General features: G+C 36.1%; 2 protein-coding genes across 7 annotated transcripts in view; one reads left to right on the top strand and one right to left on the bottom strand.

Moving 5' to 3' along the window:
* The window catches only part of ttc3 (tetratricopeptide repeat domain 3), a 45,851-nt gene extending 27,190 nt beyond the window's left edge, over window positions 1-18,661 (bottom strand). For 2 of the 6 annotated variants that reach the window (XM_022681410.2, XM_007247285.4), the window contains exons 1-17: window positions 18,549-18,643; window positions 17,632-17,661; window positions 15,291-15,369; window positions 14,864-14,906; window positions 13,755-13,914; window positions 12,776-12,854; window positions 12,580-12,645; window positions 10,689-10,818; window positions 10,447-10,532; window positions 6,900-6,994; window positions 6,741-6,803; window positions 6,545-6,599; window positions 6,292-6,454; window positions 3,803-3,851; window positions 3,593-3,683; window positions 3,125-3,164; window positions 318-378 (exon numbers count right to left, since the gene is read on the bottom strand). In XM_022681410.2, coding sequence (XP_022537131.2) covers window positions 318-378; window positions 3,125-3,164; window positions 3,593-3,683; window positions 3,803-3,851; window positions 6,292-6,454; window positions 6,545-6,599; window positions 6,741-6,803; window positions 6,900-6,994; window positions 10,447-10,532; window positions 10,689-10,818; window positions 12,580-12,645; window positions 12,776-12,854; window positions 13,755-13,914; window positions 14,864-14,906; window positions 15,291-15,369; window positions 17,632-17,661; window positions 18,549-18,556 — 1,298 coding nt within the window. In that variant the 5' untranslated portion in view covers window positions 18,557-18,643. Of the gene's footprint in view, window positions 1-317; window positions 379-3,124; window positions 3,165-3,592; window positions 3,684-3,802; window positions 3,852-4,031; window positions 4,357-6,291; window positions 6,455-6,544; window positions 6,600-6,740; window positions 6,804-6,899; window positions 6,995-10,446; window positions 10,533-10,688; window positions 10,819-12,579; window positions 12,646-12,775; window positions 12,855-13,754; window positions 13,915-14,863; window positions 14,907-15,290; window positions 15,370-17,631; window positions 17,662-18,548 lie in introns of those variants that run through there. The other 4 variants (XM_022681411.2, XM_007247286.4, XM_022681412.2 and 1 more) reach the window with 3 other exon arrangements.
* A 929-nt stretch (window positions 18,662-19,590) lies between these two features.
* On the top strand, window positions 19,591-24,381 carry LOC103021711 (phosphatidylinositol glycan anchor biosynthesis, class P). The gene is made up of 4 exons (XM_049469098.1): window positions 19,591-19,994; window positions 21,646-21,718; window positions 22,085-22,203; window positions 23,747-24,381. The coding sequence occupies exons 1-4, from the start codon at window positions 19,913-19,915 to the stop codon at window positions 23,878-23,880; spliced, it is 408 nt and encodes a 135-aa protein (XP_049325055.1). The 5' UTR covers window positions 19,591-19,912; the 3' UTR covers window positions 23,881-24,381.
* The last annotated feature ends 3,579 nt before the right edge of the window (window positions 24,382-27,960 follow it).

Genomic DNA, 27,960 nt, shown 5'->3' with positions numbered 1-27,960 from the left:
TAATTACATATTTAAAAAAAAATAACAAACTCGCCAATTTTAATCGACTCTAGTTATTGTTTTGCTTTTAGTTTAACATTACAGAGAATAAAAAAAACTCTATCAAACCTAAAGAGCTCTGCTCTAACAAACCCGCGAACAGCGGTGAATAAATCCAGGTCCAAAAAGTAAAAATTCATTCCAGGATTTTGATCCGACCGCCCGCTGGAACACGCAGCTCGAACAATATCCTGGACTGGGTTTTTACTTTCCGTCAGTGGAATTAACCCACCTTTACAATTTTAATAGCTTTATAAGTTTTTTTAGCTTAGCTTTACCTTTTAGCGTCCCGGGAGGCTCTGGAGCTCTCCTCTGCGTGCGGTCCGCTTCTGGATTTACCTGTAAAAGCAAAGTTCAGCCTGTTGAACATAACTGAAGATGAAGTTGTGAAGAGTGAAGTAAACTCCCGTCCTGTGTTCGCAAACCCGCGTGTCTTGTGTGTGTGAATGTGTGTGTCTGTCTCTCTCTCACACTATTTTTCTCTGAGACACCACTCCCTTCGTAAAAGTTCACCAGTAACTCTGTAGCAGTAACTCTGTTGGAACCGGTAAGACCTGCCGAGCTGCTCGCTCCAAACGGGACTGATTTCAGATCAGATCTGTGGTGCTCATGTTTATGACTGTGTGATATATCTCTGTCTGAGGGTTTCAACAGGAGCTGGTTTGTGAATTCAGCGTGCTGGCTAGATTGTTAAACTAAGAAAACGTAATTTAGATTAGTTAGAAGAGAGATAATTCCAGAACAAACGCATTAAATATTTAACTTAACTGCCCACGTTAGCTTGAGTTAACTAACGTAGCTTAAATAAGGACACAACATCCGCAAACAGCGCTCAACTCAGTATGTCGCAATCCTCCTTAATTTTAACTCTTTAAACTAATAAAAATAAACAGTATTTTAATACAGAAACCTCTACAGTACTTTAAACGTGGTCTTGGTGAAATTCCGCAGTAGTTATTCAGACTTACCCAGTCTTACGGTGGGCAGATAATCAGCGTCTCCAGCTGAAATGTTACCTAGTTTAGTGCGAGTGTGATCTGCTGATCTATTTCCGTGTTTCACTCCGTGTTCAAACAGATTTGTTGTTTTTAACAGACACTAACTTTGCCGGTCATATGACATTCCTTAATCCAGATACAACTAAGCACAAAACACTGACAACTAACTAGAAGTTGCTCAATGCAACGTTTATCACTTCTGACCATTTAAAGATAAATTCGTAACAAAAAGGTGTAAAACCTATTCATTTGTTTTCCACTTACGAGACTGAATAAAAAAGGGTATTTCATTAATCTTCTCAATTTTGCAGCATTTCATGTTTTTTTTTGCTTTTTGAACAGGGTTCATACACATTAAACCAATACATTTCCAGGATTTCTTTGTGACTTTTCTATGCCTTCAAGGCAAATTTACCATACGATTTTTAAAACATCAGTGCAGGCATGGGCAATAAAAACCAAAAATCACCTAAAACTGTAATCACAATTGATTATAGTAGACCTAAACTGAATCTGATAAAAATGTTGACACACAAGCTTTAATAATAAAAAGTGAAAGTCAGATCCTGAGAGCTCCATTGTGTAGGGCTAAATTACTGAATTAACTCTGCGCTGACCTATTTGTTAGCTCAAAATAGATTTTTTTCATTAATAAACAAAAAACATTGTAGAGAGTTTTCATGACTTTTCCAAAGCTCTCTGGGTATTTTTATTTTTCCAAAACTTACCCAGGCCTGGAAACTGCTATTCTCAAATTCCATGACCCTTTTGAACTTGATTTGATTGATTCACTTTTTAAAATCTGATTGCGAAAAATATATATATTTTTGAATAGAACAAAACCCATTTTTTGCTCACTAGAAATATATATATATATATATATATATATATATATATATATATATATATATATATATATATATATATATATATATATATAGTGTGTATATATATACACACTAGTGCATATCAAAATATTTTGATATAATTGAAAAGTTACTTTATTTCAGTTTAAAATGTAAAACTCATATTATAGCGTGATCTATTTTAAGCATTTATTTTTTTTAACTGTTAATGATTATGGCTTACCACCAATGAAAATCCAAAAATTAGTCTCTAAAAAAATTGAATATTATGCAAGCCCAATTGGTACTTTTGGCAGTGGGGGCAGTGTGCCAAGTCCTGCTGGAAAATAAAATCTGCATCTTCATAAAAGTCGTCAGCAGAGGGAAGCATGTCAGTGCTGTAAGATTTTCTGGGAAAACACTGCACTGAGTTTGGACTTGATAATAAAACACAGTAGAGAAACACCTCTCCAAACCATCACTGATTAGTAAATTTTGCATTTCATTTGTAAATCAAAGGACCAGAGTCTGGAAAAGAGTGCAGAGGTACACAGTCCAAGCTGCTCGAGTTCTAGTGTGAAGCTTCCACAATCAGTGGAGATCGTTATGTTACAATAATTAACATAAGATTCTGCTTCTTGTAGCAAAGATGGACCATTGTTTCTTTGAACTTGATTATTTTTCCATGTACAGTACTAAAAATAAATAAATATTTAAGTTTTACACCAATTTGTCCATTTTCAAATTTAGCCTAAAAGTTTAAAAATTAAAAAAAAGTATTGGATAAACACCCCAAACTGTGACGCACTTGGGTTCATCATGAAAAGCAGAAAACCATGCAAGAACAATGCACATCCCAATGCATATTCTCCACATTTATGCACGGACTACTGAACACAGGCAAATCAACCACTTTCATTTCACCACCTCAGTGTGGTCTAAACCTTAAGCTGAAAGTGAAAGCACAGGCTTGAGCATATATTTTTATGACAAGCATTACCACAAGTCTATAAAACAAATCTGATTCAAGATATGTAACTACATCCACTATATAAAATATAGCATACCACACAGTATAAAGCTATAGAATGCTATATTTTACACAGCTATTCTTTGACTGATAGGTGTGTTTAATACATCCACAATAACAACAATGATGATGATGAGGAAGCCTGAGCCCCTGATATTCAGAAAGTAACTAGTAAATGAATTGAGTGCAGCACTGGGGGCATCATGACTCACCTGGAGGGTCTTCCTCCTCCCTTCTGTCTTCTGCTTTCTGCTGTACAGGAACACAGTGAATTGACTTACAGAATATGATGTGATTATTTCATAGTAAACAATCATTAAATATTAGATGAGTAAAATAAGAGCATGTTTGGTTTCTTTATTGCTTCAAATGGTCAGAAATGAGAGGTCGTAACTCTCTTAGCTAATGCTACAGTTTCTGACAGTCAATACTCGATTCAGGTTTTTGTGAACTAGGCCTAAGTCTTCTATTAATGGACCTAACAGTTTAGCCTACGCTTTAAAGGTACCCTGAACTACAGACATGGCTGGAGAAGATCTAGTTGAAGGCCAGAACTGTCTTATTTCTGAAATTAGTTAAGGTAGTTAAGATTTTTAAGCTAGTTAACATGGTCAGTTGGTGGAAACTCCAGATAACCACAACGTAAACGTGCACAAGCACTAACAAGTAATTCCCCTCACCTCATTCTCTTTAGTACAGGAGACAAGCTCAGGCTCTCTGTGAGAATTTAGATGTTCAGTTGAGGGCTCCATGCCACATGCTGCTTCAAACCTGAGAGTCAAAAATGAAGACAAGTTAGTTAGCGGACATGAGACAAACAGCCTCTGTTTAAGCAGTTTAAAAAGAAAACAAAAACGAGGCAAAGAGGAAAACGATAACTAGCTAACTACCTTTTACCAGGTGCTTTCTTTGACTCCGGTTTCCTTGGTTTTACTTCATCTTGAAAAGAAAAGGAAAGAAGAGAACACACCTGCGAGATTAATGCAGCTGTGGCTAATGAAGGACTTCATTAGCTACCTGTGTTCAGGCCGGACTGCGCACTTAACATCGACCTATCCACACAGCTTTAGAGTTAATGATTTAGCTAATAAAGCTCAGTCTAGGTCAAATTTCCCTTACCCCAAATGAGTTTGATAAGCCAGGACATGTTTGGAAGTTTTCTAGGTTAGTTAACTAGTTTTCTAAAACGTTTATTAGGGTTAGTTTAGCTAATTAGCTAACTAAGCTGCTCCACTCCACTACTCAGCTGCTACCACGAGGCTAGTAGTGTAACGTTAACTAAGGTTAGCTAACTCACAAAGTAATGTAACAAAGCTAAATCCCACCATAGTGCAGTATGTTTGATTAAATTACAGCACTTCTAAAACTAAATACGTTTGGTATTTTTTACGCATTCAGTTCCATAAAATAGCACAGCACAACACAACAATATACGTTAATCCACGGTACGTTAAATCTAACGTTACCAATCAACATCGCACTACATTACCGGCCTAATCACTCCTACCACTCACCGGTGCTACTCCGCCATCTAGTCTCCTCCAGGCGGCAGGGTTGCCAGGTCCAACAAACAAATATCCAGCCCAAAGTCAGTCTAAAACCCGCCCTTCAGAAGCTTAAACTAACTCAAAAGATATGTCTGGCACACGTTTGAAGCAAATGGCAAAACAACTATAAATGTTTTGTTTATAAGGGATTTATTAGTATTAGTTTTATCAGTATTGCTATTTACCTTAAAGTTATTAATATTATTGTAACATAACTGTTTCATATCCTAGTCAAGGACATTTAATAGTAACATAATTAGCAAAAACAACTGACTTTTACTTACTCATTTCTGTTTTTAGCCCTACTGAACTCTCTTCTTTTCCCTTTAACATTTTTTTCCCCATTTCTGGTTACATTGTGATTTTTCTCTCTCTCCCGTGACGCTGCAGAAAACGCACCCAGGCCTGTAAACCACAGCCCTTTTCTCAAAAAGAGTAATAATTTTATTTTCCCTACAGTGCAGTAATTGTGGAAGTTTGTTTTTCCACAAAGTGTAAAAAAAATACACAAGTTTTATTTAGTTTCCACTCAGTTTTAGTTTTATTCTGTCATATAGCAACATTTTGCAACCTACATTAGTTTTAGAGTATTCCCAATTCTCCAGATTAGTCATTTGCTTTCAATTAAGTCCCAATCCCTTTCTCTTTTGTACCCCTACCCCTTGTTTTCGAGTGTAACCCTTCCCTTTAGAACAGAGGCTACGTTCACATTACCAGGCTGAAGTGACTCAGATCTGATTTTCTCATTGCTGTGTGAACGTGCAAAATTCGATTCATTTTTTAAAATCAGAGATCTGAGCCACTTTCATATTTGGTCCTAAATCAGACGTGTATCCGATCCATGAACATGCGACATGAATGTGAACTTTCAAACCTATACCTGCAAAAAACAGCAAAAGCAAGCCACCTGGCCTTTTTCGCCTCCTCAAATCAATTCACGGGAGGAGTTTGCAAAGACAGCAGTCAGGTGAGACAGGTGTACTGCATACCTGTGGTGAATTGCCACAAGCTGCAGCTCATGGAGCCATGGTAGTTCCTGCATTGTTGGCATACTGTATGCAGTGATTCTCTAAATAACATACATTTTACAATCATTAACAGTAAGAAACATTACTCAACATAGGAGTACATATTATTTAATTTCCCAAAAAATCCCCAACTAATCATTTTTCATCCATTTTATTCTGACAGACATACTGTATGAAAGACAAGATTAGAAACTGTTCTCTTAAGGGCATCTGCCATGAACATCACACGTTACAAAATTGGCATGTATATGAAAGCTATTAAAAATGCTAAATATTAGAGCACTTCCAGTCATGGTGGACTAGTGTCCAGCTTATCTTACCATTTCTAGTTTACAAACACACTGGTACCAGAGGAAATAGACCAGAACAATTGTTAAACTATGGACACAGAGTCTGACCAAACCTAATTATATATATATAAAAAAACAGCAGCAGCTATGAGATCTGCAGCTGACTTCCTCATCATGATGAATCAGAATCATGACACTAGTCAAATGAAATTTCTTTACTGAGTAAATTTCCATGAGGCCCACACCTTCCCGAGCCTGTCAGTGACATCACACATGAAAATGTCATTCACTGATGAAACAGCAGGTTATACAGATTCAAAAACCATCTATGCAATTCTATTTAAGATTCCTAAACAGCTCAGTGTGTTTTTAGTGTTTGATTAATTCAGATACCAATCATGTCTTGGCTGATCAAGGACATAGGGGATAGTTAAATAAGTGAAATAGATTTTTGGTCTAACTGTTCTTAAATTGTGAAATGTTTAGAATGACCTAAATTGTGCTCTTCTCTTACCTTTTTCCTCATAAGGCTCATTCAAGAAGCGAAAGTACTGCTGTTGAAGATCTCTCATTCCTTCCGGATCAGCACCGCACAGCTGCTGAGCTAAAACATTGGCTTCCACTGCTTTATCTTTAGCTCCCAGAAAGAACAAAGCATCGCAGAAGCGATAGTGACCCTGAAATACAATGAAAAATTTACAAATCCAGAAACAAAAAAAGAAAATAAATGTCAAGAAGCTCAGGTAGAAACAGTGCAAGAAGCGTACCTTTGCCCAGTTTTTTTGCAGAATAATAGCTCGTTTGCCATCACCCATGGCTTTCCTAAAAAAAATATATATATATATACATTTTTTTTTTATTTAAGAACCATTCTCAGTAACTGCACACATCACAAGTCTGAAAAATATTTGTAGAACAATTAATTATTTGTCTCTTTAAAAACTTAAGTAATATAAAACTTACAGGTATTTTTCACATCGTATAAAGCAAAGTGCTCTGTTTCCATACAGCAGATGGTTGTTGGTACTGGAGCAAAGCATATGTTTAAATTAATAAAAATATCATTAGAATGACACAAAGCTTAATCGTAAATTAAAAATAAAAACAAACATAAAAACCTACTGGTATTTAATGGCTTTTGTGTACCACTTCACAGCCATATCATACTTTTTCTTCTGGAACTGTTCATTCCCTTTGTTCTTCATTTCTTCACTTTTCTGAAAAAAAAAACACATGTAGTCGAGTGAGACACACACACACTGTGCCTTTACAAATGATTCAACCCCCTTTAAAGTCACCTGATTTGGCTGAATTACAAATTGCTTCAGCCAGTCATTTTATTACAGTTTACAACATTTTCAATGTCAAAAATACTTTCCACAGCAAATAAGAAGTTACCACATCAAAAGCGTTAAATATAAAAATAATTAGTTCCATTATTGAGTTACTTTAACTTTTTTTTTATAAGTTAACTCCAGTAAAAGTAAAACATCTCCTTTTAGACCTCAACTTGTGTAAAAGTACTAAAGTAATTGCCTTCAAATGTATTTGTACACCTTATTTAATTCCACTGCACTGTAAAATAACAGTTTTATCTCGCTGACCTGGTTTTCAGGAAGTTATATTAGAGTCTCTTTGACCAAAGCTGGTTTAAGGGCAGCCTGGCCACTTCCTATTTCCCTAGTTATATGAAAAATATGACTGAAAATCACTAGAGGGAGCCTATGAGTGAGTCGAGTCCTCACTTAATGGGTGTGAATGGAGCTATTTAAAAAAAAAAAAAAAAAAAAAAAAAAAAGTTAGAATAGTTGCCCAGGATATTCATTTAATTTTTTTAATATAGATTTATATATTTAATAATATTAAAAAAAACTAAGAAAACTGACCTATATATTTACATTTTTCTATAGCAAAACATTTCTGAACAATAGCATTACTGCTACTGTGTGAAGCTGATGCTGGAATTACATCCAGAGCATCAGCACTTATAACTGTCTTATAACTGGAGCTGAAACGCTTTTAAAAAGTCAGCCATGCTTAAAGATGCGTTAAGGAATTGAAACATTTTTCAGTATGATAAACTGATTTAGTTGATATGGAGCATTTAAGCAAAATCATCATTCAATTTTGGGCTCACTTGGGAGCACCCTCTAGTGTCTTACAAACTTACAACACATTCTCCAGTGGTAATTCTCCTTTCTATTCCTCCTCTGTTTGACCACATGGTTTAAGTATGGGTAAGGTTATGTTCCCCTTTTTCTATACATTTAAATATTGTTTACTTTCAGATCAATCACGTCAGGATCAAAGTTTAAACCATATTTCTACTTAAAAGCTTAATTTTTTGGGACACAACATATTAAGCCTATTGCTAAGTAAAGACATTTTTTAGTCCATGCTATAATAGAAGGAAAACTTCAATATATTAAAAAAAAAATGTATATTTGCATTTTTCTTCAGCTAAATATTTTTGAGAAAAGTATTGCTGCTGCTGTGTGCTGACAGGTTGATGAGATCATGCTGGATGAGCTGATATAGCCAGAGCATGTTTAAAATAACGGCAGATTAAAAAAAAGCTTCAAAAAGTCTGATATGCTAAAACACTTGATATCGTTTAGCAATGAGGAAATTGGAACAGTACTTTCAGTATGAAAATGGTCAAACATTAATAAATAGATTGTTGATTTAGATGAAATGCTCCAAATCAACCAATTCCATTGTGGACTCACTTGAGCACGCCCTCTAGTGTCTTACAAACTTTGAACACATTCTGAATGGGTACTTCTCCTTTTTATTCCTTCTCTGCTTTGACCACATGGTTTAAATATGGGTATGGTTATCTTCCCTTTTTAATTTCAGATCAATCTTGTCAACAACAAAGTTTCAACCCTACCTCTACTTAATATCTTAAAACATTTTTGGCACACAAAATATTTGGCATAGTGCCAAATAGAAATCAGAAATCTGACAAAAACACCTTCGTGTGAAAGAGTGCATGCAATCATAGAAAGCCATCAGGCGAATCTCGACCCTGTAATATTTTTAAATGTAATGAGGTTGAATTTCACGTTTTTTCTTCACAAAGGACATTCATTCCTGAGAATGACTCATTGTAGACTGCATTCCTGTCTTCTAACTGAAGTAACACAGTAAGCCTCATTTAGAGGCACGAAGGCGTGGCTGTCTCACACCCTCATAACACCTGGTGCAGAAAATGGCACACGAAAATCAATATATGTATTTCCGTGTCATTTCCTCATACACTACTGATGTATCAACCATTATTCATGTTGCCATTAGTATGATTAACAACTACTGTAGAAAACATGGACAGTAGAACGTCTCTCAAAGTGAAATATCACCACGGGTCTAAGGCCTCTGCTGGCTGATTGCAGCATGATCTGTAGCCCCACCCATCCCACCATGTTTCAATGACAAAACAGACAATATATTGCGTATATTTCACACTATAAGGAGCACTTAAAATCCTTGAATTTTATGATTTTATAATGTATAATTTGGTGCGCATCATGTATGAATTTTACCAGTCAGGTTGTAAGGGGCAGTAAAGTAAAAAGTGCAGGGTTATGAAAGCGTTTCAGTGAAGTTTTCTTCAGTACCGGGGCTGGAGCAGTATTAGCATTAGCCGCTAACTGCAGCGCTAGCTCATTTGCCAATCATAGATGATTATATTGGACTATAGTTAAAACAAGCTACGTGGGACAAACCGCTAGCTAATAGCACCCTGGGTAACCGGAACACGCAGGGTTCCTCAGTGTAGCGCAGTCGGGTGCATTTACTAGCGCTAAGCACTGCTAACCACGGCTAACCGCAGCTAGCACTGCTGCTAACCGTGCTGTTGAAAATATTGGAAATCTAATCTTACTGTAAATAAATAGAAATGCTTTACTCACCCAAATAAACAGTTTTCAGGAGAGAAATGTGTAGATTAACATCCAGCACTCCTTTGACTTTGAAAGATGTTTTTTTTACAGATTAGTTTACCTAGCACTCACCCCCACCAGCAGCAGTGAGACCTGCTAAATTAGACATGGCAACATGGTGACCAGATTCTGCAACAGCTTCTACCCCCAAGCCATCAGACTCCTCAACTGCAGAGACTGAACTGATGTTTTTTCTGTACATGCACACACACTCTTACCCCACTTACCCCAGAAAATGGAAAGCACTAAAAACCCTACTACCTCACTGGACTCTATTGCACACTGTGTAATAGAGGTAATTACTACCTCACTGGTCTTTTTTGCACACTTTTTGCACACTGCATAATTTGCACACTGTCTTGTTATTTATTATTCTTTGTCTGTATTGTGTTGTATTGTCTGTCTGCACTTTTGTACTGTTGCACTATTGTTCTGTCTACACTGTGTTTATGTGCACCATGGTCCCTGGAGGAACGTTGTTTCGTTTCACTGTGTACTCTGTATATAGCTGAAATGACAATAAAAACCACTTTGACTTTGACTTTGAACACCCTTGTTTATTACTATTGTCACTTAAAATGCACCTTTTATTCCGATGTGCCTTATGTATGAAAACAGACCGGAAAACAGACTTTCATTGATAGTGCGGCTTATATTACGGTCATTTTTCTCCACTAAACTGACCAAAGATACATGGACCTATACCCTAATTAACTTGGACTAACCTGTAAATTCCACTGATCAGGATCTACTGACAGTTCCCTGATCATCTTCTTTTTGCTGCATGACATCACCTGAATGTAACGAGCATCTGAAGAGAAGGAGGAGAATATGATTACCCTGGGCTGGAGACTAAACACTTAGCACATTACATGTACACAATGTACACAAAAAAGGCACATACAAGACAGGAGTATTCAATCTTGCAGTGGCATGCATTTCCAGGATAACCTAAGCACTGACTTACACTCAATGAAAATAAACTGAAGTATTTGGTAGCGAATGTGCTTTGAGCCAAGGTCCAGCAGCCTCCTGCTTAGGCCTGTTGGTCCAAACTCCTCAAGCCAGCTCACTGCCTTTACAAGACACTCTTCTTGCTACAGAGAGAAAGAGAGAGAAAGAGAGAGAGAGAGAGAGAGAGAGTTTAAGTATAAGCAAATGTCTTTTTTAACTTCTGCCAACTGAGTATGTGTTTTTTTATTACACTTAAAGTATATTGTAGATGTACTACTTTGCGTACTGATGCAAAAGTATATTTAATGTGTATTTTGAAAAAGTATATTAAATTGAAAATGGACGTTTAATATTTTAACCTAATTTGAACATACTAATTGGTGTAGTATGTTTATCAGGTACTTCCATGTAAATCAGCTTACACAAGGATAACAGCCACTGATGTATCAAAACCTTTTGATAATAAATGGACACCCATTTATGCTGAAAAGCAGTTTCAGCTATTGTTCAGCACCTCCAGGAACTCATTAAAGATGCTGAAAAAACTTTATAGACTCTACCTCATGAAGACACTGATATTTATATCAGTACTATATACTCTGCATGTGATCCTGTATAGCTTTAATATCTTGTGGTAACAGAAATGTATAAGCGGATGATTTATTCTGAATTATTGCTCTAGACCCTGTGGCTGTTCGATAAGACAAAGAATTCTCTATGAACCAAACACTGAATGCTGGGTAACATATTTTAAGTTTAATCGTCTCCTTTTTATATAATCTCCTCCTTTCATAATGAAGATACATAATCCAATTTATTTAACTTTATTAATACATTTATTAACTTAAGGGGGACTGTTTACTTGTAATAATCTGTAACCTATGAAATGTTGAACACCTATCTGTTGTGTAAGCAATGAAAAGTAGCCAATATCCTGTCTAGACAGTATTTAAACCAAGGTAAATCTCTCTTTGGGGAGCTCTTAAAGGAGACACTACCGGCCATATGATCTGACTTTCGATAATTATTTATTTGGAGAAGAAAGTTGTGACTTTGTCTTTTTCAGAAATCGAGATATATCCACAGTCTTAAATTAATTTTTAATTTTACAATGTAAAAAAAAAATAAAAAAAATCATAAAATTCCTTTTATGTGTAGAGGTGTGTCCAAACTTTTGAGTAGTACTGTATTTTGTCTGGACTTGTCAGAAAACACTGGTTTAAAAAAAATAAAGAAATAAATAAAATATGGTGACAATGGTGGCATCTGTGTTTTGGAAATAACCGTGGTCAGATTAACCTGTGGGTATGTATAGCCCTATCTGGATGGATTTAGTTTCTCAGGGGGACATCTGTGAAAAATATTTCACACTTCTACTCTTGCTTTTTTCACTTGCATCCTGACTGCAATTAAAAAGTGAGTTTTTTAAGCTTTCTTTGTCACATGACATCGCATTCAGTAGCTCAGTGTTTACGTGGATCTCCGTTGATACGAGTGCCAAAAGTGTAATTACGATGTGTGGCAGTGGACAAATAGCTATTTTATTAAATGCGAGATGTGAGTCCGGATGGGACTTAAAATTACCAGAGAACCACGGAGTTCTGTGAAAAACAGCAGGTAATTTAGCCTGTAATTTTCTCAGAGGACCCCTGAGAAAAACACACACATGGTCATTCCATACGGGAATAAAATCACAGAGGACCCCCGATAAAAGAGAAAATTTCACAAGGACCCCCTGAAAAACTAAAGTTAAAGAAAAAGGGGTGATTACTTCCTCCTTCTTTTGAGCATATAAATGGATTGGACAATCAAAGGTCTTCTTGTTTGCTTTCATTTCAATCTTTCTTTGTTTGATTTTGAGTTTATTTTACTTCATATTTGTCATTTATGTAAAGTATACTTACCAGTTTAAAAGATGTGCTTAATAGTACCAACTCCCGTGCTTTTCTTTCAGGATCTGTGTCTGCCAGCTGTAAAGGAAAGATATGCACACAATAGATGTTATTGACTAAAACAGAAAAAGTCTGTAAAAGCCTGTTGGCTATGTTCTTGTGTATTCGATGAGTTCAGGACATGCTGCAGCAAAAGTGGAAAACATACACATCTCTCTACTGTATTCAGGATGAGCTCCAGGAGTTCAATTCTGTGTAGCCTTTTCAAATTCAAATCGTTTGAAACACTGAAAAAGAAAGAAAAACAAAACCGAGCATAATCTTATTACATGAAGAGACATGTATTATTCTTTACAAATACCATGTAAAAATGTTAAGTTAGTTAAGTTTTACAGTTGAGAAAAAAAACAAAAAAACAAACTGCAGCACTACACGTCTGCACACGTAGACGCTTTATGATTCCTCAGTGTAAAACATTGCACCATGCAGCATTTTTCAGTACTAAATTAAAGTTGCAGTCTGTATTATTTTGTTTCTAAACTGAAAGCAAAAGCATTTCTGAGTGGAATAGGAATAAAAGTTCCTAGTTTCGGGTCGCGCGTCTCTGGAGTTCTTCAGGCCACGTCGAGCGTCTTTATGTACTTACATCACACATACAGCCTCTAACAGAGGATCTGGCTTAGTTTTACTGAACGCGAGCGGCTGGTGGAGCACAGTGGAGTATAGACTAAAGAACTGTTTTAGCCAATAAATAATAATAAGCAATCAATTGTTTGTGTTATGTGCATTGAGTTTAAGGTTTTATATTACTTTTGTTAAGTAGGCAGAAAGTAATATTCATAATAATAATAATAATGACTTTAATAATGGCTTACATTCTTCCTCATCCAATCAAATTTTAGAATGCCGGTCTTTAGGAGCTAAGTTTGGGACCACTGCTTACCAGTGGTATAATCCTGTGCAATAGACTTTTAAATGAGGAGTAACACTGACTGCATATTTTCTGACCAACCCAAACTCAGAAAAATTAAGTCACTATTCGTCACTGCCACGTCTCAAAAAAACACAAAAAAAAACAGGCAGGCAGCAGAATCCTGTAGCATTGTTCTCTACAGCACAGAACATGAGCTAGGAGAGCCAGAGCTAAACTCTAAATAAAAAAAAAAAAGAAAAGAAAAAAAACTTACTTGGAGTCCAGGAAGCCCATGTCCACCGCCCAGGCAGTGGTGTCGTGATTGTCTTGCTGCCGGAACAGAATGTGCCACCAGAACACAGAGATGTGCATCATGTGTCCAACAGCCTCCCTCACCTCCAGCTTTATTCTAGCCCAACGCTCATACAGGACGTCTACATTCATCACAAAAAAACATGAATACATGAATATACAGCATAATAAATCACCAACTTCACTCTTTAACTGGCTACTAAACCCCCTGACTTTCGCTGACTTCACCCTCAGCTCAAATGTGAAAAAGGCTTTAAAAAAAATAGGAGGAGTAGTTTGGGAGGGGCACTGGGTGATGTATGGGTTTAGAGGTAAGGCATGAGAGGGCCCTGCAGAAGCAGAAATTACCACAATAAAATAATTGTTTAAAGCTTAGGAAATGTTTATAATAATTCTATGCAGGACTGGTACGTTTTATTAGTTTAAAAGGAACAAATTTTAGCTATTAATGAAAAAAAATGGTTTAGGGTTAAGTAGCTCTTTGTGCAGTAGGACACGTTGGTTCTTTAACTTTAACTGCATAAAGTACTAATCGTCCCTGTCACACAAAAACCCTGTATCTCAAAAATGGAAACTGTACAGGTATCTTATACCTTATACAAGATGATTTAAAAAAAAAAAAAAAAACACTTCTTGACTTTGTGTTGTTGTAAGGATTTTAGATGTTTTCGCAACCCTCCACCACCCCCTCTCTTGTTCCTTTTTTATTCCATCTCTCCTTCCTCACTCTACTTAAAGGAGAAGGAGGGCTTGCTTCCTACGACAAGCTGAAGCTGTCCAAACTTCAGTCCAAAGTTCTCTGAGTTCCCCTCTTCTCATCTTTCTGTTCTCACATAGCCATAAGATAATAGCATGTTTTAAACAAACAAAATGGAAATAAAAGTTATGTAAAATGATTTGAATCAAGCCAATTTTGCTGCATTTCCATTTTTCCAATTGTTTTTACAAAATGCGAAGAATTCAAAGAATAAGTAGCTGATTTTAATCATAACAAAAGTAAAAATGGCAAAAACAGTATTTTAAGACAGTAATTTATTACATATACATTAAAACAGGAGGGAATAATCTTACCAGGTGGTTCCATGTGAATGTATGGAAAGGTGTTCTGGTAAATCTATAAGGAAAAAATAAATAATCAGAAATTAGCTAGAGAAGACAATTTTCTTTTGGCATCTTTGATAGCTCAGACACATTTAATTTTACACTGACATTTCACTTCCTTCTTCAAACTTCCTGTGGTTGTATAATAAGTTCTTCCTTAAATTAGAACCAAAATGTACGTACCATACTAACTATTACTTACATTGATTTATTCATAACAGAAATTGTGTAATGTTTATACAATTATATAAATGCCTTTGTTGCCTGTTTTATATCTCATCTCATTATATCATATCTCATCATACAAACTTTGTGTTTGTATACTGTGATGTTACAGTAAAAATATATGTTTGTTCAAAAAATATATATGTAATCTGGTCTGCGTCTTCGCACTTACAATTTTGGTCTTGTGTCGGACCACATCAGGACCGTCCTCAATATCTGAATCGTCAGACTCCAACATTGTGGGCAGAAGCCTAAAACACACAGAAGATGCAGAGTTTACAAGAAAGTCAGACTTTATCTCTGATTGGGAACATTTTGGGAATGAGCACAAAGTTCATGGAAGAGTGAACAGATGCTCTCTCAGAGGTTCTTACCTTAACCTGGCCAACATAATCGACACAAAAAACAGATTCTAAGTGTGGAACTTAACTTAACTGTTCGGCCTGCTAAGCTAAGCCAGCCAGCTAAAGTAACTCCCTGTGATATGTTTTAAATATCTAGAGGTGGGTAACACAGGTACAGGAAGTTAAAAATTCATCCGAGCTCTGCAGCTCTTGTGCTCTGCTCTGCTGGGACACAACACTAGAAATTGATTTTTAATCTCTATGCCTGGGTTACTCACCTCTAAAAATATCAATAATATTATTATTAGCAATAAAATTCAAATTGTAGATGTTTAAAAAGCTATATTTTATAGATTTAGTAGAAATACACTTTTTTACTAGTCTCTTCAACATTATAGATTAGGACCCAGGGACTTATTGGTGAAGCTCAGCATAGTCACCCAGACCTGGAATTGAACCCCAGTCTCCTACAAAATGTGGTAGCTCACAAACAGGAGGTGGTGTTATCCACTGCGCTACACCAACGGTTTACAGATGTGTACCTGAGCTTTACTAGGCAGAATTACAGTGGAGATATGTGGAATTATTTTCTTCTTTTTTTTTTTTTTTTTTTTTAATTTTATTTCAAAATTTTCCCATTTTCCCCTCAATTTACACTGCCATTTACCCAACCCACTCATTAGGACTCCCCCTATCACTAGTAATGCCCCAACACACCAGGAGGGTGAAGACTAATACATGCTTCCTCCGATACATGTGAAGTCAGCCACCGCTTCTTTTCGAGCTGCTGCTGATGCATCTTTGCAGAGTAGCATCACAGCGCGCTCGGAGGAAAGCGGAGCGACTCGGTTCTGATACATCATCTCACAGACGCCCTGTGCTGTGGACATCACCCTAGAAGAGATGTGAGGAGAGATGTGGGGTTCGAACCTGCGACCTCCCGCTCATAGTGACAGCGCTTTAGACCGCTGGACCACTCGGCGCCTGGCAATTATTTTCTAATAGTAAAAACAATATATATATAATTATTCTTAGCGTTAGTGTGGCATTAAAGAGTTAACACATGCAGTTAATATGAAAACTTATTTTGTTTGTAAACTTAATTTGTTTTAATGCTAATTAATCATGTGACAAAATTGACAGCCCCCAGTGACACATTAGCAGTTTTATTAGCAATATATCACAGCAACGCTCACTGTTGAGTTCAGAAGGTAAATTATCTTTTATTTATGATGAACACACACACACACACACAGCTGATGGCACGTTTCCTCTTTTCAAGCTGTTGAAAGTGGAATATGGAGCTACACTAGCGTTTATTTTATCCATTAAATCTTTCAGTTAAACTCTAACTCAGAAAATCACAATATTTTAGTTTAAAAAGCATTAAAGCTACACTGAAATATAACAATACAGTAAAAAAAGTAAAACAAAATATAGCTAACTACCAGCATTTATAAACATGTAATCATGATTTTATTCATCATTTACTCACAGAATGACACCCATAATAAAAATGTAGGTGTTTCTAACTGATTATTTTGTTCACATTTAAATACACATTATCAAAAGTTTAGTCTTGAGGAAGAAAAAGTGTGATTAATCATGATTAATGACAGAATTATATCGTGATTCTTTTTATTAACTGTTTTAATCAACTGACACTAGTAAAATATAATTATAAATAGCTAAGAGAGCAAAAATCATCTATGTAAATCAGTGGTAACACGTGAATAGTCAAACATTTGTTAACCTAAATTAGTGAAGTAAACAGCTAAGCTAGTTAATTTAACTAAAGTACTTTCGTTACACAGTGTAAAGTTACTTGTACTCAGATGTAATGACTATAAAGGCCTCTTGACTTGACTTGTTAGAAAACTAACTAGCTAACCTAGCTACATTAAGAATTTGTTGTCCTAATAATACGACTACTTTAAACAGATTTAGCTGAAAAATTATGTTATATAGTAATTATTTTAGAGCTAATATCCGAAATAAGTGTTTCTACTAGTAAATCTGCGTTAGAATGAGTTTCTATCTATTAACTTTAGCCTGAGTAACAGGCAGCTACTTATGTCGTATTTTTGTTGTTCTTCTGTAAAATTCGAGAGGTTCATATCAGAAAAAAACATATAGTTAGCGTTAGATTAGAAACATAAGCTTCCTTACCCACAACTACAGCAGTCCAGATGTGAATGTCTGTAGAAGTAAAGAGCTTCAGTTAGCGTTAGCAGACTACGCTAAGCTAAGCTAAGCTAAGCTAACGGCTGCTGTACTGTACTGTACTGTCTGTTAGTGAGGTAGGTCAGTTCACAAAGGAGGTTTACCAGCGGAAGGTCTACGTTAGACCAAAACTTAAGATCGGGCACTAGAAATAAACCTGCCTCACTTCTTAACATTAGATTAGATGCACAACCTACCCCATATCATTCTGCTCTTAGATATCATAATTCACAAACGTAGTGTAGTTAACTTACTTAAACTAAGCTAGCTAACCAGCTCTCTCTGGTGTTTTGTCGATTTATGCAACCGTGTCAGAACGTGTTAACCATAGGGTATGAAACATATCATTTAAAATATTTAGGTTAAGGCTAAAGGAATCATATCAAAAACAATGTTCAAGCAGAAGTTACTAGCTGTAGAAAAAAATATTCACTTAGATGGCCTAACGTTAAATCACTTTATTATTTAAATTTGAGACACTTTATATACTTTTATCAAATAATCAAATGATATCAAAATAATGACAACAAATTCAAATTGTATAGCTTATGCGCGTAATCCGAGTAAAACAGAATCATCCTTAAAAAAGCGCATTAAAATTAATTATATAAAATATTTTACATACACACAAAAAAATATCTGACCGCACATGCGCAGTACAGTCTACTCGCACATGTTGACGGGTAGCAAATTTCGACATACCACCGACCCACAAGCTTTTAGCCCTACGGTCCACCCGACAGCCGCGATCCCGCGTTTTTATCCTCGGTAAGTTTGGAAAGTCACAGCAGCTGCACACAGCCGTGTAAAACAATACTCCCGCCACAATTTTCACCATGAAATAAGTCAGATATTCAACAAACCTGTCCATAAGTTACGGTCTCCTGGGTGGGGGAAGATTTCCTGAAACATAGAGCCACGAACTCCTACCTCAGACTATAGCAGCTCCGCCGAGACAGCCCGCAGTGTAAACAGGAGACACTGCCCTCTGCCGCTTATTTCACACACAAAGGACAATAAAAACCCTGTCAAATATATAAATGACTCGGCCCTTATTATTTAAAAGTATTGTATTAGTCTGTTTTATGAGAAACACAATGATTTTCTATTTAAAACACTGCAACTGCTTTTATTTTGTTTTACTAGAATTGATAGGACAGTCACAGTCTGATGAGTACAGCACTGGGAAAAATAAGAGACCTCTCAAAAGTATGAGTTTCTTTAATTTTCCCAAATTAAAAACCTCTGGAATATAATCAAGAGGAAGACAGAGGATCCATCAAGCCATCAAACCAAGCTGAACTGCTTGAATTTTTGTACCAGGAGTGGCATAAAGCTATCCAAAAGCAATGTGTACGACTGGTGGAGAAGAACATGCCAAGATGCATAAAAACTGTAATTAAAGGTTATTCCACCAAATATTGATTTATAAACTCCTAATGTTTCATGAATATGAACTTGTTTTCTTTGCATTACTTGAGCTGTGAAAGCTCTGCATCTTTTTTGCTACTTCAGGCTTTTCTTAGTTTCTGCAAATAAATGTTTTAAATGACAATATTTTTATTTGGAATTTGGGAGAAATGTTGGACGTAGTTTATAGAATAAAACAAAAACGTTCATTTTACTCGAACATATACCTATAAATAGCAAAATCAGAGAAACTGATTCAGAAATTGAAGTGGTCTCTTAAGGTTTTTAAGAGCTGTATATGCAGCGTGGTTCTGCTCCAAACCTAAAGATGGCAGTAGTTAACTAGCCTGTAGTGGAGGGCCCGTGCTCCACGACTGTAGAAAGGGTATATCTGAAACCGCACACTCTAGTGCACTTCTTTAAGTGCACTAAGAGGTTCACTGCTGTGGTATTTTAGAGTCTTATATATAGTAGACTTCACTGTGTGGTATCTGGATGTACCCTGTGTACTGTAGCTAGCTTTAAAAGGGAAGAGGTTTGTTTTAAGAGGTGGTTTTACACATATTTAAATCCAGTTAATTTAAGACATATTAAAAATTAATTTAGACACGTTTAACGCTCGCTAGCTAAAGTTTATTTTTATCTGTTGTTTTTGTGGTGAAATTTCAGCCATGCTAACCAGCTAGCTGTAGCTTTAGCTACCTAACTCATTTAGGGCAGTGCTGTGTTCTGCTGTATTAGCTTGGTTAGCTAGCTTAGCTAAGTTAACAACGTTAGGTTATATAGTTAGCTATATATCACATTAGTCACTATAATCATGGTAGAAAACTCTCCATCTCCGGTGCCTGAGAGAGCTATTTATGGGTTTGTGCTGTTCCTGGGATCACAGTTTGGCTTTTGTAAGTGTCACTTCTTAATGAAACTAATGATACTTCTCTTCATCTTCATTTTACTAGTGTTAGCTAGCTGCAGTACCTCACATAGTTAGCTAAGGGAGTATCACCCTACACAAAAATATTTTATTATAACTGTTCATGTGACAACACTAAAGATATGACACTTTGATACAATATAAAAGAGCCAGTGTACAGCTTGTATAAAAGTGCAGTGTAAATTTGCTGTGCCCTCAGAATAACTCAACACACAGCCATTAATGTCTAAACAGCTGGTAACAAGAGTAAGTATTACAATTGGCCAAATTGTTCCCAAAGTGTCACTATTTTGTGTGGACATTATTTTCCTGCACTGTCCTAACTCTTTTGGGCATGGAGTTTACCACAGCTCCATTTGAGGATGCCCCACAGATGCTCAATAGGGTTTAGGTCTGGAGCCATTCAGCTTCAGTTTCCTCAGCAAAGCGGTGGTGGTCATTTTGGAGGTGTGTTAGGGGTTGTTTTTTTGTTGTTGTTATAAACTGCCATGCAGCCCAGTTCCTGGAGGTTGGAGGGTCAATGCTTTCCTAGCTGGCCACCAACATCAATAGAAATTTTAGGTTAAATGTTGGTCATAACGTCAGATGACAAACATTTTACGCCAGGATAAAATCTACTACTGTTACGTCCCTTTAGGGTTATAATATCACAGTACACGTTGCAATTGTCAAAGTGTCATATCTTCATTATTTTCCCTTGTAAAGGTAAAAAATATATATACAAAAATGTAAGAGGTGCACTCACGTTTATGAGATACTGTATGTATTTTAAGGGTATTAAAAGTAAACAGTTAAAATGCACAGTGTTGAAATGTACGGCAAGTAGGTTGTTTTAGCCTAAAATTACATAATTTTAGTAATCAAAACTCATTTCAGATATCAGCTTTACAATATTAACCAATAATATCAAATCTAAAGATCTATAAAGCGCTGACTCTTCATATTACCAGGAGGATATGTATATAAAATAAAATGTTTGTGGGTTGATTTACCTTGGGTTTACATGCAATCTAACATTATTGATAAGAACTGTTTGTACTGTCAGAAATTATAGCAGAGGTGGGTAATTAATTTTCCCAAAAGGCAGTTTTGTGTGTGTGTGTCTGTGTGTGTGTGTGTGTGTGTGTGTGTGTGTTCAAAAATACAAGACAATGTAACAATAAAAAAATATAGATCAACAAAAAAAATTGCCTCAAAAAAGTTGTAATTATATGGTTTGGATAAGGTGTTACTGATAAGAATAGATACTACAGTTAAGCAGAAAAAATGTGAAGCAGTGAAGTCCGGTTCAATTTCTGAGGTGGATATATGAAGTGCCAGGTATTGAAAGCCAAAAGGCTGGATGTGACCATTTTGTATATTGTATTGTATATTTAATTACAGTTTTTACTTGAACAAAAGTTAATTATAGTTAAGATAGTGTTAAATCCCATGCAAATCCCATATAACTAGTCAAAGTTATATTGACTGTATGTGAATCTAAATATGATATTACTGGTACAAAATAAGTCAGGACTTTTGTTATTGCTGGTGTAATTGTGGGCTATAATGCTTTCCTTGCCATATAAATGTTCATTAATAATAAAGCCAACTAATGTGTTCATGTTGTTTTCTCACAGTGCTGTATTTAGTATGGGCGTATGTTCCTGAGTCCTGGCTCCACTCTATTGGATTGACGTACTGGCCTCAGAAGTATGTGAATCATGTCCTTAGATAGTCTGGATTTATGTTTTTTTTTTTATATATAAAATTTATTTAAGATCAGGAAGGTTCATAGAAGGTCTCCTCTGAACTGTTCAGTGCTTTGCTCTCAGCCATCCTTGGATATTTTTAGCTGTGTGTTTTGGGTCATTATACTGTTAAAGAACTCACCTTTTAAGCAATATCTTCTGCAACATAGACATTATTTAAGTTACTCTTAAATTAGGCATTATGCATCAAAGAGACTTTGTTTTCAGCTAATAAACTTTTTTGACAATTTATATGCTCGCTTTTGTAAATTGGAACTGAATGTCAAAATTACAAAATGATTAATAAGGGACACTGATTTGTCTGCAGGTACTGGGCTCTTGCTATTCCGATCTACCTGTTGGTTGCTTTAGCAGTGTGTTTCGTGCTGCTGTTTGGAGTCAATATGATGAACACTGCTCCTCTGTGTTCTGTGAACAACATCACAGGTATGAGGTTGGGTTTCTCCACAGCTGTAATAATATTAGAAGTGGCAACCGGGGTCTTCTTTCTAGAGGCCCTCAAAGTTTCTGAAAACTTTGAATTTTTTATGTTTTTTAAACACAAGTTAATCATATTAGTTTTATAAAGCATGGTGATGTTTAAGCATATTGGCTATATTTAGAATTGTAAACAGCATCACTACATCACTAGTTCAGAAGGTAGATGGGTTACTTTCTGTTTATGCTGAAATATGCATTCAATCTTATAACTAACTCTTACTGCATCTCTCTCTCTCTCACACACACACACACACACACACACAAACACACAATTTCTCTCTCTCAAGAGCATGCTCTCGCTCTTGTGCTCTCTCTAAAACACATCCATGTGCGCACTTACAGGCCTGCTGCCCTCCTCTCTTAAAGCTCTTTTTTTACTTTTACTCAGCACAATCATTTGTTCTAGTTTAAAAGCATCAGCTGAGATATTACAATCATTTGTTGGAAAAACACACCACAATAAATATAAAAAATACACACAAATACATGAAAATACTAGCATTTTAATGTATAATGTTATGTAATTTTATATCTATGACATTTATGTATATAATATACATACAATTCAGCTTTCCCAATTTTACCATTATTGTTATAGTAGATATTTATATAGATACAAATATCTACTATTCTGTTGATCAGTCATTACTTTTAATATGTGGAAATGATGAGAATAGCCTGCTCTTGGTTAGACCAAATGTTGGCCTGTCGGTGCTCACCATGGTTTGCAGCACCTTTCACATTTACTTTATTCATTTAGAAAGTAAAAAAGTGCAGACAAACAATGTATATACAGAGAAGTGATATAGTGATTCAGAGAAACTGGAGAAGAACTGAAAACTGAATGATCTACTTCTAGCCAGTTCAAAACTAAATGCTGCTCTCATGTAAATGTTATGTAAAATATAGAAGCTCATGCAAAACTTTACACACACCAGGTCAGATGTCCCATGCGGTTTATTTCTTAGTAGAAAATAGAATTAGAGAATTGATCCCTTCAGAAAATTGTTGCCGTAGGTTCTGTATCTGCCAACCTTTAATCTCCCTAAATAGTAATTTTATATTAAAGTTGGACATGTATATTCTCTACCGAAAATTACTATTTGTTTTAACTTAAATAAAATTTAGAATTACAGTGACATTAGTTTGTATTTATTTTTTATTATTTTTAATGCTGTAAAGTTATACTGGTAACTCTAGTCTCTCTGTAGGTTATAATTATGTATATCTGCATTGGCATTGCATAGTTAGAAAGGTAAATGTGTACAATCTAATATCGGCCCAGAATTCCTACATCTGTGCATCCCTAAAAACAATAACTTTACTTATTAATAAATGTCCTTATTAAAGGATTATGGAGAAGTCATGGAAGTTGGTGGCATAAAATATTTAAAATTCATAAAATTAAAAACAGAAACATTTTTTAATAGATAACTTAATATTGTCTATTTTGTTATTTATTGATTAATTTATTTTGATTCTTCTGTAGATCGCTATGCTAAGAGTCAGCGTGGGGTGTCTTCTCAGGAAGAAGCTATTCCCCGACTGCGGGACGTACCCATCAGTGAAGTCAACCGTCGCTTCTATCTCTCACAACATGAACTCCAGGACCCTAGAACCTGAGTGCATTCTGACATGATGCCTCGTGTCCCCAAATTTCTGATCTGCATTGATCCATACAGACGGCCAGCATCCAGTATCGGTTGTCGTCAGCCCAGGCCTCTGGAGTTTGCTGAGGTTTTAGATGCACCTTTTCCATCACTCACTCATGACAGGACAGGCATTTGACTCTAGGATGAACCCTGGAGGTTCTGATGGTGTGCTAATCACATGACCTCCAGAGAGGACCCCCAGAGACTGCTGTGCTGAAAAACCTGCGTCAGGTAGATGGGCTGCTTTCATGGAGAAGTAAAAGTGATTGCTCACAAAAGCCGCTCAGGATCTTTTTGTCTGGTTTTGCAGCTTTGAAAGTGGCTGGTTTCTTGTTTTTTTTTTGTTTTTTTAATAAATGCTAAATAAATGCTAAAATATCAAATGATGTAATTGTTTTGCTGCTGAATCTGTTATTTATTCTTGTATTGTGTCAAAACTAGAAATGCTCCAATTAAAAAAAACAGCACAGTACATGCTTTTTTCTTTTTGAATCACAAATACCATTTTTTTAGATTTCCACATTCTATTCTGTTAAATAAATACTGCTTTGTTTAGGTTCTATATTTTTGACTCATATAGTACACTATATAGGGAGTAGTAAGTTAAGATTAAAACTCTTCCTCAACATGTGTTTTCTTCCTTTTTTTTCCCCCTTTTTTTTTTATAATATTCTAATTTTCTTCTTTGGCTAAATTCATACATAAAGAGATGTACAAAAGAACAATGCTGCATGTGAAGTTTTGGTTTCATCTTCTATAGCATCACAGGGGCTATCAAGGGGTTTCAGTAGCTGACTGCTCGGCTCATCCCTGAGAATAAATTCTAGCTCACTATATAAGCCTATACTTTAATTTTTGGCATACTAAAGTTATTAATCCACGATCGAGTCTTTAGTTTGTTTCCTTCATTTCTTTGACCTCATTTTTAAAGGAGAACTCTGGTGTAAAATGGACTTTTGGTGTGGTAAAACATGATAAAAAGTACTTACCTTCGATGAACAGCCCTCCTCCGCTCTCCCACAGCGTTCCGAGATCCAGAAATTTTAACAGTTTGTCCAAACACCCTTCAGATTCCAGCTCCGTGCTCAGCCATATTCTTATTGATAATGTCATAGATTAATAGCATTACAGGATGTGAATGGTGTTTTTTAATAAGCTTCTTGTGCACTTTTTAAGTTATTAATGCCTCGTTTTAAATGTCAGGGCTCTCCGAATTCTAGCAAGGAGGTGTGGAGCTACAGTCTAAAGGGTGTTTGGGCAAACTGATACAATTTCTGGACTTGGAACACTGTGGACACTGTCAAAGGTAAGTACCAAAAGTCCATTTTACACCGGAGTTCTCCTTTAAGCTTTTCTTTGACTGTTCATTTTTTTTGTCAGTCTTATCTTTCTTGTGTATCATAGATGTCCAAAAACAAGTTAAAACAAGTCTCTCCATTTTCGTTGATTTTTAGTTTACTACATAACTTGAACAAACAAACTGTCCCCTACACTGCTTCCAAATGTCTTGATGAATGGACCAAAAGAAATTCTCGAAAATTACCTGAAATAAACCAACTCATAGTTACGTAATTTTAGCTCTCGGACAGCTATGATATTAATTTTGTAAAGTAATTAGAGTAAAATATTACATTTCTTATTTGTTATTTGTCCTGTATGTGATACGACAGGGTTAATAGGTTTTTCCGCAGCAGACATAAGCAGAAGTCTGGGTTATTGTTTCACCTCCTCATCAGACTAGAAGTGAAATGGTCACTTCACTATCTGCCCATCTCACGGACTTCACAGAGGCCACTCAATCAGTCTGCTCACCTCTCCTGCCCTCACCTGTCCACCGCGGTCCCACCCCGCCAGCACTGCCCCTCTGTCCCTGGCCCTCCTGCAGACAGGTGAAGGGTCGGCGGCCGCCGCGTCTGCAGATAACCCATCATAAGTAAACAAGGCTGGTGTCGAGTGGATGGCCACAGTTTAACCTCGGTTACCTGCAGCTTGACCGGTCCACCATGAGGCTATGGTGCTTCAGATATTGTGTACAGCGCTGTCAGAAGTTTGGTGATGCCTGGATTTTTATAGATGGTTTACAACCTGAAATCAATGTTTCTTAACTTTACTGTTTAAGATCATGCCACAGCATCCCAATCAGACTTTGACTAGGCCACTCTGAAACTTTTTTGAGCCGTTCAGAGGTGGACTTGTTTGTGTGCTTTGGATCATTGTTCTGCTGCAGAACCCAAGTACACCTGAGCTTGAGGTCACAAACTCACACAAAGATGGCCAGACATTTTCCTTTAAGATTGTCTGGTAAACAGCAGAGTTCCTGGTTCCATCAATTACAGCAAGTTGTCCAGACCCTGAAGCAGCAAAGCAGCCCCAGACCATCACACTACCACCCCCATGTTTTACATTTTTTTTGTGTGTGTGTAAGTTTTACACCAAATGTAATAGGGCACACACCTTCCAAAAAGTTTTTTGCCTTGGAACTGTAATGGATACCATTGGATAACACTGATCTTCAGCAGTTCTTCAAACATTCTGGGTTGTTTTGTGATCTCCTGAATGAGTTGTCCATGCCCTTTTGTTTGTTCACCCACTCCTGGTAAGGTTCACCTGTGTTCCATGTTTTCTTAATTTGAGAATAATAGCTGACTGATAGATGATCAATGACTTTGTTCTCTCATCTGTATTTTAATTTCTTCAGATCAGATCATGTTCAAAGCATAATGTGTTGCTTTTTAAGATCTTTTGTCCTGCTTCATGTTGTCAAACAGGTTTTTTTTTAATTGAATTGATTTTGCAGTCGCAAAGGCCATCAAAAAGTCATGATGGAACTGGCTGTCATCAGGACGAACCCAGTAAAGGGAGACCAAGAGTTTCCTCTGTTGCACAGGATAGGTTAATCAGAGTTATCAGCCTCAGAAAGCATAAGTTAACAGCTTAACCCCAGATATAAGCCCCTAAATGCTTCACAGAGTATTTTGGTTTATTTAACACTTTTAATTTACTACATGATTCCTTATGTGTTCCTTCATAATCTGGATGACTTATTATCATTTACGATACTGTATCTCGTTGCTTTCCAATGAAAACAAGTGTCTTGATTTTTTGTTGATTTTTAGTTTACTACATAATTTAAACACATAAACTGTCCCTTACCCTGTGCCTAAATTTCTTGATGAATGGACCAAAAGTAATACTTTTTAAATTACCTGTTTTTCATTGGACAGCAACAATATTAACAAATGAATTAAGTTAATCAGACAAAACATCTTGGCTTATAATATCTTGGGTCTGCATTGAACATCCCTTTCAGATAGCTTCCTCTTACAGCGTCCACAGTTAATCCTGTTGGATGTGTTTGGTCCTTCTTGGTGGTATGCTGACATTACCCTGGATACCGTGGCTCTTGATGCATCACAAAGACTTGCTGTCTTGGTCACAGATGCGCCAGCAAGACGTGCACCAACAATTTGTCCTCTTTTGAACTCTGGTATGTCACCCATAATGTTGTGTGCATTGCAATATCTTGAGTAAAACTGTGCTCTTACCCTGCTAACTGAACCTTCACACTCTGCTCTTACTGGTGCAATGTGCAATTTAGCCATGAAACCTCCCACACTAAAATAACAGGTGTTTCAGTTTTATTTTATAACCCCTGTATATATATATTGTTTATTAGTACAATGATACAGAATAATGAATGTACCTTTTGGCTGGTTAAATGGTACAAATCTGTTCTTTCTGCTGTTAGGAAAGTACTTCAGAAGGAACACATCTGACCCTGTAAAGACCAATCTTATATTTTTGAGGGTACAATCATAGCTGTTTTTATTGTGTACCTTTTCATGAATATTTAAAGTTTTTTAATGTATATGTTATACACTTTCACTTAATTACAGTCTTTTCTGTATTGTTTCCAACCATAAAAAGAAAAAAGTAGTAGACAGAAGTAGAAACTTTGAAATGACATTTGACATTTTTTTCTTTATTTATTTTCTTTATTATATCAATATGAATATGAATTATACAAAGTAGTATGTTACATTTTATACAG

The sequence above is a fragment of the Astyanax mexicanus genome, chromosome 20 (assembly GCF_023375975.1).
Source record: "Astyanax mexicanus isolate ESR-SI-001 chromosome 20, AstMex3_surface, whole genome shotgun sequence".
In the NCBI taxonomy this organism is placed as follows: Eukaryota; Metazoa; Chordata; class Actinopteri; order Characiformes; family Acestrorhamphidae; genus Astyanax; species Astyanax mexicanus.
This window is presented reverse-complemented; position numbering and strand designations above follow the sequence as displayed.